This window comes from Hyaena hyaena, unplaced genomic scaffold (genome assembly GCF_003009895.1).
Source record: "Hyaena hyaena isolate Hyena2069 unplaced genomic scaffold, ASM300989v1 scaffold_86, whole genome shotgun sequence".
NCBI classification, from domain to species: domain Eukaryota; kingdom Metazoa; phylum Chordata; class Mammalia; order Carnivora; family Hyaenidae; genus Hyaena; species Hyaena hyaena.
Window position 1 is genome coordinate 2,888,435 of NW_024080721.1, and position 16,487 is coordinate 2,904,921.

Below are 16,487 nucleotides of genomic sequence, written 5' to 3' on the forward strand. Positions count from 1 at the left end.
GGGGGGATGGGCATGGAGGAGGACACTTGTGGGGATGAGCACTGAGTGTTATGTGGAAACTAATTTGACAATAAACTATTTGTAAAAAAAAAAATAAAATAAAATAAATTTAAAAATTTAAAAAAAGGAAACAGGAAGTATAAGAACAATTAAAAAAGATTAGGGAAAAAATAACCAATGGAAGATAGTGAACAAGTCAGCAGACTTCCTAAAGAATAAAATCAAAATAATAGAGGTACTTCAAGATAAATTCAAGAGCAAAGTTTTTGAAATTATAACAAAAAATTGAATATACATATCATAAGTACATGTATTTTCATCCTGTAGCAAAGAAAATTGACTCCAACCTATCAATCCTGATACATAGTCCAGCAAATTTACCGTACTTTAAAGATAAAGAATGGAATGGGCATTCTAGACAAAAATATCAAGTCATTTTCAAGAATGGGGATCTTATTGGGTATAGAATTTTCTCCAGTAACACCTAATGCCACAGGAAGATGGAGAAAAATCTGTAAGATGCTTCTAGAAATAGTGAGTAAATTATTTTTCACATGTGAAAAACAAAGTCAAATACTTTTAAACAGGGAAATTCTCAGATGGTTGTTCCTATGAGTAATTATTGGGAAAACTACTTGAGGATTCACTTCAGCAAATCAAAACGAGACTGGAAAAATTTGGCAAAAGTATTAGAATAAAAGTGGTGAATGATGTGACAGACCAGATGTTAAACATACATGCCCTGACAATGTAGAAATAGTATAATAACAAAAAAATGTGTGAGGAAGGGGGAAATATGGGTGGTAGAGCAAGATCATTGTCTGGTGGAGTCACTGTATATTATTTGGACAAATCAAAGATTATTATAAAGCACACTTACGAGCTGAAAGATAGGGGCACCTGGGTGGCTCAGTCAGTTAAGCATTGGACTTTGGCTCAAGTCATGATCTCATGGCTTGTGAGTTCAAGCCCCATGTCCCATGTTGGGTTCCGTGCTAACAGCTCAGAGCCTGGAGCCTGCTTCAGATTCTGTGTCTCCCTCCCTCTCTCTCTGCCCCTCTCCCACTCACGGTCTGTCTCTCTCTCTCCTTCAAAAATAAGTAAACATTAAAAAAATTAAAAGAGCTGAAAGATAAATATAAAGGTAACATAATGATGGATCTAGGGAATATAATGCTAAGCAACATAAATCTGTCAGAGAAAGAAAAATACCATATGATTTCACTCATTTGTGGACTTTAAGGAACAAAGCAAATGAACAACAAAAAAGAGACAAACCACAAAACAGACTCTTAACTACAGAGAACAAACTGGTGGTTACCAGAGAGGAGGTGGGGTGGGTGGGTGAAATAGGTGAAGGGGATTCAGGGGACACTTATCATAATGAACACTAACTATAGAATTTTTGAATCACACCTGAAACTAACATAACACTGTATGTTAACTATACTAGAATTTTAAAAACAGACAAACTATTTAACACCAAAGGGGGAAAAAAAAGAAAGTAACATGATCTAAACTTGGGTGGGAGAGGAAAGAGTGGACAGAAAAGTTGGGCACATGATAAATTTATCAATTTGGGGGGACAGAAATTAATGGGTACTGTTTAAAGAGAGGGTATGTAAAAGAAAGATATATGAAAGTAATTCTAAGAGTAATTACTAGAACAAAAATATAAACATTCCTAAATATCGCAAGTGTATACTTACTCCTAACCAATGAAGATATGAGAAAAGAGTATAGCTCAACCATTCATTTCTTTTAAGGGAAAGACCTGGAAGTGGCTTGCATTTCTTTAGCTCAGAACTTGGTCACAGGTCCAGGGCTAACCACAGGGAAGGTTGAGAGGTTTAGTCTAGCTAGGCAGCCATGTGCCCAACTCTCACCACTGGAGCAGAAATCCAAACCTTCCTATCAGAAGTACATACATGCACATAAATGTATAGAAGATAATGCTGACATTTTTAATATCTAAGACACTAGAATATATAATATAAATTAGTATAACAGAAACAAGACCCCACATTTTGGTCCTATCAATAAAAGTAAATGGATTTAACTCACATATTTAAATAAAGATTTGGGGATTGAATTCCAAACTAAACTCCATCTTTTAATCATATATAGGAGACTCACAGAAAAATATATTTTTAAAATGTTGAAAATAAATGTATAGGCAAAAGTATATTCAGCTTATATCAACAAAAGGAAACCAGGGAGTCATCATCTGAATATTAAAGGAAGTGTAATTCAGGCCAAAAAGTTTTAAGAAAGTAGACATTATGGGAAATACAATGAGAAAGAGGTAGAAACACACTGCTAGTAGCAACTTTATTTTTACCTCCCTCAGTCAATGAGAGGTCAAGTGCACAAAACGAGAAAGGCCCAAATAATACATTTAACAGGGTTGATCTGACTAATTCATACTCAACTCCATATCCAAACAATAGAGAATGCACATTTATTCCCATTCTTTTCTTAAACAATTCTTGGGTCACAGAGGAAGTGTAAATCCAAATTGCAGGCTATCTAGCAAATAACAATAATAAAAATATTTGCTATGGAAACCTATACATTATCTAATTTTAAAAAGCACTAATTTTGGAAAGAATGAAAAAAATACATGCATATAGTCAATCTTTTACTCACAGATTCCATATTTGGAACTCACTCACTTGCTAAAATTTATTTTTAACCCTCAAATCAATGCTCATGGCACTTTCAAGGTCATTCATGGGCAGGGGCAGAGCTGTGGGTCATTTGAGTTGCTGACGGCATGTGTTCCCAGGTAAAGTGGAACAAAGTGATGTTCTACCTTCTTCCATTTCCATTCTATACACAAGGGGCCCTTTGCCACTTATTTAGTGGTTTTTGCTGGTGATTTGTTGTTTAAAATTGCCCCCAAGTGTAGTGCTGCTGTGCTATCTCTTGTTCTTGAGCAAAATGATTATGATATTCCTTATGGAGAAAATCTGTGTGTTAGATAAGCTTCATTCGGGCATGAGTTCTAGTGCTATTGGCTATGAGTTCAAAAGAAGATATCTTTAAATAGAAATACTCATAAGAAAGCAAATCAGAGGACTCTAGATGCTGGCGAGGATGTGGGGAAACGGGCACCCTCCTACACTGTTGGTGGGAATGTAAACTGGTGCGGCCCCTCTGGAAAACAGTGTGGAGGTTCCTCAAAAAAATAACAAAAGAACTCCCCTATGACCCAGCAATAGCAAAGCTAGGAATTTACCCAAGAGATAAAGGAGTGCTGATGCACAGGGGCACATGGACCCCAATGTTCATAGCAGCACTCTCAACAATAGCCAAAACATGGAAAGAGCCTAAGTGTCCATCAACGGACAAATGGATCAAGAAGATGTGGTTTATCTATACCCTGGAATACTACATGGCAATGAGAAAGAATGGAATCTGGCCATGTGTAGCAACATGGATGGACCTTGAGGGTGTTATGCTGAGCAAAATAAGTCAGGCAGAGAAGGAGAAATATCATATGTTTGCATGTATAGGAGGATTAGGAGGAACTTAATGGAGGACCATGGGGGAGAAGAAGGGGGGAATAGTGGGAGAGAGGGAGAGAGGCAAACCATGAGAGACTCTTGAATGCTGAGAACAAACTGAGGACTGATGGGTGTGGGGGGGAGGGGGGAGATGGGCATGGAGGAGGGCACTTGTGGGGATGAGCACTGGGTGTTATGTGGAAACCAACTTGACAATAAACTATTTGTAAAGAAAAGAAAGAAAAAACAAACAAACAAACAAAAAAAAAAAAAAAAACCCAAACCAAAACAACAACAACAAAAAGAAATACTCATAAGAACACAAAGGTATGTGTTGATTGGTATATTGTGACCAGAGGCTCACAGGAACCTACCCTATATTTCCTCTAGAAGCAATGGTTCAATATTAGGTAATTCTGTGTTTAGGGTGACTTTATAGAACATATCTACTCTGAATAATGAAAATTTGTTGCTTATGTACATATAGATGGATATGTATATATGAGTATACAATGTATTTTCAGAATGCACCCACTTTTTTTCATTGGTTTCTATTTCAAACATTATATGTTTCAATCTCAGAATTTTTATTTGGTTCTTTTTTTATAATTTCTATTTCTTTGTTAATATTTGTTATTTGTGAAGAAATCATTTTCTTACTTTTTACGCATGGTTTTATTAAGCATGTTTAAAATAGCTGATTTAAAGTCTTCATCTAGTAATTCCAGTGTCTGGTCTACCTCACGTACAGTTTTTATTTTTCCTGAGCATGGGGCCATACTTCGTTGTGTTTTTTTCCATGTCAAGTAATTTTTTCTTAAAAATGTAACATCTTAAATAATATGTAGTGACCCTGGAGATCAGATATCTCCCTTTCGTCAAAGTTTGTTGCTCTTGCTATTGGTTTTTGTTGCTTATTTCGTGTTGGTTTTTTTTTTTTTCTGAACTAGCTCTGTAAAGTCTGTGTATTTTGCCCTGCAGCTCCTGAAGCTTCAGCTCCATTAGTTTAGTGGTCAGCTAATGACTGGAAAGGGATTTCCCTAAATAGCTAGGGCTGATGAGTCTTCCAGTATTTGCTAAGGGACTATAAAGGCCTGTGTTGATGCATGCCTTCAGTGCACAGCTAGGCAGTTTGCAATTCCACCTTAGCTACCACTTCCTGCTTGAACAGAGCCTCTAGGTTAGAACTGAGGGTTTTCTTAGGTCTTTCCTGAGCCTTTGCATACCCTGAGCGTCTGCACTTCCCTAGATATGTGCGTGACCTTGCAGATGGCCAGGGATATTTGGGAGTTGGATATATACATATCTATCTATCTATCATCCATCTATCTATATTTACATATTATATATAATGTATTATATATTTTTATATATAAGCTATATACATTATACTGTAGTACTATATATTTATATTTGTGTATAATATACAAACTGTATAGGTTTATATGTATAAAATATATCCTTTTATAACTTTATATAATTTATTATTTATACATGTATATATTATATAAATATATAATAGCTATAGTTTATATTTACCTATTTACATATTACATATATTATATAATTTATATATTTAATTATATATGTGTCACATTCTACATATAGCTTACTTATAATTTATCATTTTTATGTATTTTCATATATGATACATTCATATTTATGTATTATATTTCTCTATATAAATTATATATTCTATTTATCTATATAAATACATTTCCATATTATATATATTTGTATATACTATGTAATTATATATTTATAAATAAAATATATAAAATATACATTTACATACATTTTGGTGTATTATATATGTGCATGTTTTCAGAATGCACCGATTTTTGAACACCTCCACTGCTATCAGCATAGGTCAGTCCAACAGTGCCCTTGCCTAGATCATTAAAACAGCCTCCTTACTGATCTCTCATCCTGCCCTCCTAAAGTCTATTCTCCTACAGAGCAATCCTTTAAAACCATAACTGAGATTATACCATTCTGTAGCTCAAAACCCTCTAATGTCTTTTCCTCTTACTGAGACAAGAATCCAAAGTCTTTACTATGGCCTATGAGGTCTATATGACCTGAACCACTTTCCACTCACTCCTCTTTACCTCTCCAGCCAATGATCTCCTTGCCATTCCCCAAAAGACCCTGCACATCTCAGCCTCAGCCCAGTGGGTTATTTCTTCACCTCATTCAATATCTACTTCTGTTTCAGCTTGTCAGTGAGCTCTAACTGGCCACTCTATATAAGAAGCATGTTTCTGCTTGTGCTAGGCTGTTGCTCAGTAAGTAAGCATCTTAGCTGCAAGCATTTTCACTACAAACATTTTGTTGCATAACTAACTGGCCATGAGGCAATTTTGATATAAAAGATAAATGATGAAAAGTAAAAGAGGGATATTCATTGAAAAGGACATAATGAAACATGAAAAATGAAAAACATTTTATTGGGAAATAAAATAATTTTCGAATACATTCAAAATGTGTAGTACAGATTCATGGCAATACTGCACACACAAGCAACTGATTTTATTTTATGGATTGTACCTAAGCCCTTTCTTCACAGGCTTTTGTTCATAGTATTATACTTTTTTTTTTTGCTTGTTGATTTATCTCCATGTTCAGCATTGCACTTTTTCTTTTTTCTCTAAAATTTCTCCCATCATTAAGAGAAGTGTCAGTTTCCAAACCCTAGGATGCTTATCTGTAACTGAGCTTTGGAATGTGTTGCAAAAGTTTTCTGCACTGTTCTCGCCATATTGTTACATGTCTGTTGAGGGATATTTCAAAATTCTGTGGGAAATGTGGGCTCAAAACTATACTACTGAATAGACCATTACAAGGACTATGATTTATATAATACAAAAAGGTGAGTACTGTGTCAATGAAGAAATGAAACCAAACTGCCATCCAGTTCTTTTTAAATTTTAAGGGCAGAATTGCCTTATAGCTAATTAGTTATGCCGTAAAAATATTTGCAACAAAGATGTCCACAGCAAAGATGCTTACAGTGAAAGTATGAGACGCAGTTTCTGTCACTCTATACCTGCATTACTGTTTATTTTCTCCTCACTTCAGCTGAGAGGAAAATCATTTTATGTAGTGTCAATATCAAGTGCAAAGGTCCTGAGGCAGAAAGTTATTTAGTTTGTTCAAGGAGGCCAGAGTGGTGTGTGAAGAAAAGAATGACAACAGACAAGATATTAAGAGATAATCAGGGGTAGGGGTGCCTGGGTGGCTTAGTCGGTTAAGCGTCCGACTTTCGCTTAGGTCATGATCTCGCGGTTCGTGGGTTCGAGCCCCGCGTCGGGCTCTGTGCTGACTGCCAGCTCAGAACTGGAGGCTGTTTCGGAGTCTGTGACTCCCTCTCTCTCTGACCCTCCCCTGCTCACGCTGTCTCTCTCTCTCTCTCCTGGAAATAAATAAAAAAATATTAAAAAAAAAAAAGGAGTGGGGAATGAGAAAGAGAGGAAGAGTAGGAGAGAAAGCCAGTGGGGATGGTTGTCACTATGGTCAACTGGGTCCTGATACTGTTCATCTTAGAAATGGAAGGGGAAGTATTTATTCCTGGATTCTGTCCTTTATTCCTCAAGATGTTCAATAAAATAGGAAAGGTATGAAAAGCTAACCTGGACGGGAACCTTAGGTTAGGTCAAGATTTCTTAAAACAAGATTGGAAAGTATAATCATACAGAATAATATAGACAAATTAGATCATACTAAGATCCAATCTTCTGTGCATAAAAAAATCTGTGATAAACCAGTGAAAAGATACTGTAAAAGAGGCAGGAGGGTATATTTAAAAGATTAAGATCAGGGAAGGCCTCTTCAAGGAAGAGATGTTTGAGCTGAGGGGAAAAGCATTATATTTAGTGCTTTTTTCAGCAGAAATTGCATGTGTCCTGAGGCAGAAACTTACTCAGTTTGTTCACAGGGGACTCACAGGAGAGTAGCACTGAGGAAATCATGGTAAAGGATAGGAAATGATCAGGGACAGCTTGTGTAATGGTTTTCTAAGTTCAGCTGGAAACTATTGAAGGCATGTAAGCAATTGGGTGGCAGGCTGTTGAGTGAAGAATGAATTATAGATGGCAAGAACGAAAGCAGAGGGGTGAATTAGGAGGACTCTATGATATTCCATATGCAAGATAATGGGGTTTGAACTGGGGGAGTGGCAAGGCCAATAAAGAATGGACAAATTTGATATATAGTTTTGAAACTTGATGAGTCAATGTGAGGAGTGGTTAGGAAAAGGGAGGAATCAAGCACACCTTCTCCATTTTTGGTTCAAGCAAATGAGTAGATATAGTGCCGCTTACTGAGATAAGGATGACTGGAAGTGAGTGACAGGTTTGGGAGTGAAATAAAGAAAATTTGGGTCACCTGGGTGACTCAGTAAGTTAAGTGACAGACTCTTGATTTAGGCTTAGGTCATGATCTCACTCTCATGAGATCGAGCCCTGCATTGGGCTCCATGCTGAGCATGGAGCTTAAGATTCTCTATCTCTCTCTTTCTCTCTCTACCCCTCTCAAAATTTTTTTAAAATTTTAATCCAGTGTAGTTTATATACAGGGTCATACTAGTTTCAAGTGTACAATATAATGATTCAACAGTTTCATATCGGCCAATGTTTTAAGTGATATTTGGATCCCTAAACTGTATAAACGCCTATGAGATTTTTTATATTCAATCAGAAAAATTCCTTTGCATTCTGATTTCCTTACATGTAAGTAATAAAATGACCACAGATTTCCTATTTAAATAAAGATTTTGAGAGTCTTGTCTCATTTAAATTCAATCCAGTTTATGTAATGGGGAAAAAGGTATTCTTAGTAACAGGCAAATTTGTACACCATATAAGACTTTTTAAAAAAAGTATAAGAAAATTCTTATTGGAAGAACATCAAATAAGATATGAATAAGCAAGTAAAAGTTTCTGTTCTCCTTAAGTTAATCTGAATTTTCAATGCATTTCTTTTTTTTTTCAACTTTTTATTTAAATTCTAGTTAGTTAACATATATAGTGAAATTGATTTCAGGTGTAAAATTTAGTAATTCATCACTTACATATAACACCCAGTGCATTTCTAATCAGAGGTTCCAGTGAACTTGGGAAGGAGGTGGGGAGATCTTCTTGAGCGTATTTTAAAATTCACCCCCAGTGAGTTATCAGGATGGTGCTACCTCTGAGCTCTCTCTTCTTTTCTGTAGCCCCTTTGATTGCAAAAGAAAATCTAGTATATAGGGAGGTAAAGGCACTGTGCAATTAAAGTGGCAGTTCAATTTCAGTGTAATAGTGTAGGGAATATTTTTTAAATTCCCACCTCACATAAAAGCAAAGGGGAAAAACCCATGGGATTATAGGTGTAAACATTACAAACAGGACAACATATTAGCAACATATATGATGAAGATTTAATACATATATCAGATAAGCAATGTAGGGAAAGACAAACACCAGAACAGGAAATACTGACATGGTACAATGAAGAAGAAAAAAAAATGACCAGTAACAAATGAAAAATGCTCAACCACCCTAAAAATGAAAATAGTGCATGTTAAAGCACCAAATAAGACTTTTCATAATTCAGCTGAAGTGTTAAATGTTTTTATTGTTTAGGTATGATATATGAATTTTAAAAGGCAAGATGCTATAGGATTACTATATTAAGAGAAATAAAAATATATTCCAAACTGAGTTAATACATGCATAGAAAAATTCTGGAAAGACATACACAAATGTTTATAAGAAACGTATTTTAAAATCAGAATGAAAAGCAACATGAAGATATGGCCATTTTGAAAAAAATAGTTACCTTAAAATTCATTCATGTTTTGTGTTATAAAAGGTATAGAAAATAATGATAAGCTTAGCATTAAAAACAAAAAAAAAACAGTTCATTTGTAATATAAAAATTGAGAAAATTCTTATTCACTTACTTATGTTCTCATTGTGTTTTCCCGAAGTAGAATTGTTTCCAATATCCACAGTATCTAGAAAGTAACAAGTGGTGGTGAGATAACTGTAACTAAGAAATAAAGAGTTACAAATCTTATGGTAATTCATACTGTGGAAGGCTTGAGTTTATAATGATCTGAGTACCATTTCTGTCTTCCTCCTAAAGGTAACAGACAAGTACTGAATTGATATCTAAGGTCTTCCTTTATTTCTCTGAGACTTTGAAAAAACTCTTAATTACTTAAGTACATCAGTTTCCTCTTTCACAAAAACAGGGATAGCAACTGTTACCCTGTTTATGCTTAAAATTTTTATGACAATCAAATAAGATCTTATCTACAAAAGTTACTGGGAAATCACCTAATTAGTCAATAACATACAGGAGGGCATCCTTCAAAACCATATGTTGAGTTTAAGAATAGTTATCCAGGGCCTTTGTTTCCTAATGGGTAACAGGACCATTTGTCTTCTGAGGATTTTCCAAGGTTGTGACAAAGTGACACTATTATCTACCAGCTGAAGAACACTTGGATTTCTTCATTTCATGGACAAGGGTGGATGTCACTATATAAATCCAATACTTTAGTACTGCTACTTTAATAGAGCAAATGAAATACTACCATTTTTACCAGTGTATTTCTACTACATCATCCATGTAAATCGACAGGGCTTACCCTGTTAACATGACTTTATAAGGATTTCCTGCCTCCTTGCCATCCCCAAAAGGCTCAGTTCAAGCAAATGCAGAGAATGGGATTGGGGCATGGATGGACTCCTTCCTTATCAAAGGGTGTTCAGAGTCAAGTGCAGCAGGAAATGAAAGCTCTGATTTCAGACTCCTGACATCCTGACATTGAATTATTATGGAAGTTGAGGGCCGCATGACCCTCAACATCCGTAACTGATCACTTCATGTTTGTGAACTGCCTGAAATACTCCTTGACTTTGATCAACTACTCCATACCCAGGGTCCATGGTATCTGCTGAACCATCTCCACCCCAAGACCCTCAGGCAGCCTTACCCATCATGTCAGATGCTTGGTTACTCTCACTCCTGGCTTCTCGGCCTCTTGACATACCTTTTGAAAAACACATGACACAGGAACACTTCTTATTCCCAAGTCCTTGTGGCTCTGCTCCTAAATTATGATTTGTAAAGAGTTTTCATTTGCACCTCCTCTCTTCCAGTGATCCTCTGTTCCCCCACTCCTCCACCAAAGGGTCTTTCTACCTCTGAGATATCTTTCTTTGTTTGCCCACATTGTCTTTGCCCTTTCCTTTCTATTTTTTCACTTGCATCATTTTCTCTTTGTCCCAAATCTGTGTTTTTGTTCTTCCTTTTTTTCTTTATGCGTTTTTCCCATCCATTCACTTATGACATTTATTGCATACTTTTGTATTTATTTTTTGTGATATTATTAAAATAGTTTTTGTAAATATTCTGTATAACACTATTATAAAGTAAATTTTGCCAGACAAATTTCCAAATTTTGGAATATAGGAAGTGAGCATTTTTTTTTCACTCATTCAATAAGTTTGCAAAGACACTTTCAGGAGCCAGGTGCTGAGATGTGTGCTGATAATAATTCAGACACTACACTACTGAAGCATCAGTGGCTGTCAGTCTTATGAGCAACCAGAGAATTGACGCAGAAATAAATGAGTGAACATATTGAAATATGAAGAAGTATGTACAAAGGTCTACATCCAGCAAATGCAAGTAACCACAAGGAGTTTAGTATGTCTGAGCATGAAGTGAAAAAATAAAGGGCAATGATGAGGATGGAGAAATAAGCAGGAGCCCTGAGTGAAGTTACTCTGGAGGCCACATGAAGGAGAACTAAATTAATCCTAAAGGAAATGAAGGGACATTAGATGCAGTTGTGAAAGATCAATTTAGTTACATCACTTAGAATACATTTGGTGGGAACAAGATTAGAAGAACAGGACCCTGTAGACCTAGTTCAAGTGAGAAGTGATGTAAATGTGGATTAGATTGTTAACACTGAGAAAGGAGATGAAGGGGGCAGGTTGGAGACATTTAAAAGGAATAATTGATAGTTACGTTGTAGAAGTGGTATATCAATTGAGGGGACAACGGCGTCATGGATACCTTTGAGAATTTCAGTGTGAAACAATGGAACAATCAACAGTGTTTTAGAGACAGAGAACACTGGAGGAGCAGATGTTTGTTTTAAGGAAGAAGATGAGCGCTTAGTTTTGGAAGTGTTGAGTTTGAAGGTTTTTAAAGACACTTAAAATGGAGAAGGCTGGGGCCTTCAGAACCTTGGACAGAAGTCAGCCTGCCATTGGGATGAGTGAGTTTAGATGTTTTGAAGACAGGGCTGGGCTGGATGTGTATGCTTAGGAACTGTTAAGTTGTGGATGGTGATTGAAACCATAAGAGTAGATGAAATGCCTAGGAGAGGTATCTTGTAATCTGTGTGAGTTATAGAGGAAACTGATACCTGGGCATACCTTGCCTTGAAAACTCACTGCTGCTGTGAGCCACCCTTTGTGCCAACATTGCTTTTGTCTTGTGGCCATTTCAGATCCCACAAATTCTCTACCTCATTTCTCTTCCTTTTACATTCTGTCATTTTTCTCTCATCTTTTAACTTTTTCTCTTCATGTTCTCTGCGTGCCTCCCCTTTCTCTTCTCCATTTATTACCCTGTGTATATAGTTCATTCCATCTATTTTTCTATGCTTCTACCCTTGGATCTAGTTTTATTGTTGAAGCAATCTTTTTCCTACTGTCAGTTTCTTTTCTGTTTTCTCTTTGCTTCTTATCTTGATCTTTTGGCTGATTTATCATTATAAACTTTGTCTTTATATTTTCTTTATATTCAGCTTCAAATCACAGATTGCTACCTTCATCATCATCACCAAATGCCTACTCTTTTGACATTGACCTCACTGTTGACCATTATTACTTTCGCCAGTTCCCTACAGGCTTTCTGTATTGCAAGATTCAGTCAGTCATGGACTTTATTACCATGTTTCTGGTGCAACTTCTGAGAAGTATCTGGAAAATCATCACTCTTCCCCCTCCAAAACACCCCAATCTGGTGATATTTGGATTCCATGTCCACTTGAAAAAACTTGAAGCTTACTCCATCAGATGTCTTTCCATTTGGTGACCCCAGACTATCTTTTCCATGCTTCCTCCTTACATTACCCACTTAGTGTCACCTCCCTCCATTCAGGAACATAGCTCATCTTTCCCTTTTGGCTCCCTCAAACCTGTTAAAAGCAGTCCAAATCTGTGCACACATCTCTGCCTCTGTATGGGAGTCTGTATACATGAGTTTGTGCATTTGTGTGTGCATGTACAGGCTATATTTTGGAGAGGTAAGGTAAAGAAAGGAGAACTTTTCCTCAGTGCAGAGAGGGAAACAAAGATAATTCATAATTAATATCATAACTAGCTTCTCCATCAGATGCATATAGGTTGCCATCTCTTCTGACTCTCTTCCTCTGTTCTTCTGAAGAGCTTTGAATTCACAGGACACTGAAGAGAAAGACAGACTGTAGACAGTGCCATCAATGTGGTCATGCTCATCTATATTCATTGCTCAGATGAGCTAAGAAAGCATCCAAGGACCTACTCCAAAGACTACACCTTATATCCAACAAAGATTTGCTCTGTCACCTTTTCTATCTGGCCACACCTCATTCTCCTCCTTATTTCTCAATTTTCTGACCATTTTCCTGCTTTATGCATTTCTATCTCCATCACTTGATTCTGTGAGCTTCTCTTCCTGATTTCTCATGTCCTCTGTGTTGTTTTCTGTCCTTTCATCAATGATGTTGTTCATCTCTATTCCTTTTTATTTCTCTATTAACCATTTTTGTTCTTCCCTTCTAGGTATCTTACCATCTTTTTTTCTTTATGCTTTTCACTTTCATCTATCTATCTATTTATCTATCTATCTCCAATCTATCTATCTATCATCCATATAGTTGTTAAATAAGTTTTCTTGCATCAGGCACTGATACTTATGCTGATACTATATATCAGTTCCCTTATACCTTCTTTTTAGACTTTGATCATGGAATACAGCTCTTATATTCCTGCCTGTTACATACAGCAGTTACACTTTTTGATCCTTATACATTTGTATGTGTATTTCCTCATCCCAAAATGCAGATGACAAGAATTAGCCTGCCTAAGTCTTAAGGATATTTTGATGATGAAAGTAAGATCTTATCTGCCAAAGTATTTTAAAATAACACAATATTATCAAATTACAATGTAATGGACATCTGTCAAAAACTATACTAAAGTTTGAAAGTTGTTCTGAAGCTTTATTTCTGTCTATAATTACATAGCAGGACCAGTTGTCTTTTGAGGCTTTTACAATTACAAATGACATTAGTGTCGATTAATATATCACTATAGACGTCTAAGATCTTAGTGTTAGTAGGCATAACAGTAGGCATTAAAAAAGATACCGCCATTTGGTTGATTCATCTTCTACAAGAGCAATATATAATTACATACATTTATTCAATAGGACTCAGCCTGTTAAACATGAATTTATAATAATGTCCTGTCTCTTTCTATTTTCTAAAATGCTGAAAAGGAGTTCCCAGGATTAACTGGATACAGGTCTTCAAGGTGCTCAGAATAAAATGCATCAGGAAACAGTAGCTTTTAATTCCTGACATTCTGCAGGCCAAGGCTTGGCATCCTAATCTTCTTTACCTGACCCACTTCTTAGGTCTGAACTAGAAGATTCCTGAGGTTCTTCTGCGTGACTCAATTCTGAAAAGTAATCACTGCTGATCCCTGCAGAAAGAAATACAATTTCTTAGCAGACTCAATCTGTGTCCTAGAAACCAGTCCAGCACCAAAATTTGGAAGGAAAATTGGAAAGGGAAGCTCATGTAGGAGGAGCATGAGTATTCTTATTGTCAGGCTATGCTGTGTCTCCATTTTGACCTGTTAGTTAAGGTTGCTCCAGGAACCATACCCAGGGCTGGGCTGGAGGACAACTTTGCCATTTGTCATCATGTCTTACCTTCTCCACTTGTTGTTATATACTTCTTCCAGTTCTGTTGCTTATCCAGGCAGTCTGTGGAAGCAACATTTTCAAGATATCAGAGCCTTCATCAGCTGGGCCCTTAATAATCATGTGGAGCAGAATACCCCTCCATCTTGGGAACTACTGTATCCTATTGAGGCGAATGAAGAATATACTTCTATTTTACTTGTGTCACTTAACTTTTTGAGGCCTACATGTTGTATCAATTACCCAGTCCCTTCTAATTCAAAATGTATAACATGAATTAATTAGATTACCAACAAATTCATTTTTTTTATTTTAAAGGATATAACAAAACTTTTGAGCAAAGTTTTAGTAGTAAAGAAAGACATTTGTTACACCAGTAATTGTTCTTACGTCTTTTCCTATTGTTTATCCCCCAAGTAGATCTGTTTCCAATATCCACAAGATCTAAAAGGTAAAGGAAAACACAACCAGTAATGTACAACTAAAAGTTGTAAAACTTATGACTACTCACACTGTAGACAGGAATTGGATTAGAAATATACTATGATGATCATTTCTGTCCCTTCCTATCTACAGGGAATAGAACATTACTAAATGGAGCCAAGAACCATAATTCTTTGACCCTAATTGCAAAATAAAAGAAGTTTTGAAAATCTGTATTTTCCCTATAGGTTCGCAGCTAACTACTTTGACAGTGAATCTGGACTTGAGCTGTCATTAGTCCATGTAAAATCTTTATTTCTCATACTTGGTATTAACTCACATAATTTGTTTCAGGAACATTAAAATAGTATATTTGAGAATGGGATTCTTCCCCAGACCCTCTTGCTTATCTTTTTTGTACTATACAGGGTATAAACCACATTGTCTTTCTGAAAAAGGATTATTATTTTATGTCTGGCTTTAAATGTTTGAATAAAAGACTGTGGATGTTTGGTAGGAATTCAGGCTGCTCTGTCTTTTCTGGTAACTTTCCACAAGTGATGTATAAAGGATCCTTAAATGATTATGTGCTAGAGTTTCCCCATCTGTGGAATGGGGAGAGAACAACAGTTATCTGGACTACATCTAAGTTGTTATAAACATAAAAGGATATCTTATCAGTGAAGATATTTTCAAATATCATTAGATAGGCCAATGTCATATTGGGGTCATGTGTCAGAAACTATAAATTGAATTTGATGGTAATAATCAGAAGCTTTTCCTTCTGTTTATAATCAGAGTCTATGATCAGAGTCTTTCAAGTTTTGAGCAAGTTTGTGACAAAATCAAGCAAAGGCAGATACCCCACTTTTTCTACAGAATAGGAGTGAACAGGGGTGGAAATCACTACATAATTCAATACTTTGGGGTTAATAAATATGAAAGCATATAGTACAAATGGCACTGCCATTCAACTAGAGTCATCTTCTTAAACCTGAATTTATAATGATTTCTCTCTTTGCATTTTTCAAAATGGCCAAATGTGATAAATGCAGAGAATGGGATCATAGACTGTGAAGTGTGCCCTAGTAAAATGCCTAGGAAACAAGAACTCTGAACTCAGATTCTTCATGTCTGGGAGTCCAGTGATGGCAGTCCTTACCCTCCTCATCAGATTCACTTTTCATTGCTGAGCTCAAGACTCTTGGGGGTTCTTCTTCCTCACTGGACTCTGAAGAGTCATCCAATCTTTTCACTGCAGAAGGAGCAAATATCCCTTGAAAGTCTCAGTGTATGACAAAGGAACCAAGAGGGAAAACCTTGGGAAGTTCTAAAAACCCAGGGCAAGAATATCCCCAAGGATAGTTGGAGTCTGGTATTGAAGAAGGCAGATCTCCCACTTGGTTGCTTCCTGAATCCCACTTGAAACAGGGGCCCACCCCTCTCCCCATCTAAAACTTACTGGAACGTATACTTGAAAATAATTAATTCTATTGTGTTTGAGTCCTTGACTTCTTTGGGTTTATTTGTTATGACTGTTAGTCTAACTAAGTAATACAAAAGTTAAAATACAAG

General features: G+C 36.2%; 1 protein-coding gene across 6 annotated transcripts in view; it reads right to left on the reverse strand.

Annotated features, from left to right (window-relative positions):
* LOC120233337 (nuclear body protein SP140-like protein) overlaps positions 1-16,487 on the reverse strand; it is a 99,431-nt gene that overhangs the window by 30,772 nt on the left and 52,172 nt on the right. For 3 of the 6 annotated variants that reach the window (XM_039234506.1, XM_039234505.1, XM_039234504.1), the window contains exons 11-16: positions 16,075-16,167; positions 14,880-14,933; positions 14,499-14,552; positions 14,183-14,266; positions 10,495-10,611; positions 9,454-9,507 (exon numbers count right to left, since the gene is read on the reverse strand). In XM_039234506.1, the coding sequence (XP_039090437.1) occupies positions 9,454-9,507; positions 10,495-10,611; positions 14,183-14,266; positions 14,499-14,552; positions 14,880-14,933; positions 16,075-16,167 (456 nt within the window). The remainder of the gene's footprint in view (positions 1-9,453; positions 9,508-10,494; positions 10,612-14,182; positions 14,267-14,498; positions 14,553-14,879; positions 14,934-16,074; positions 16,168-16,487) is intronic. The other 3 variants (XM_039234508.1, XM_039234507.1, XM_039234509.1) reach the window with 3 other exon arrangements.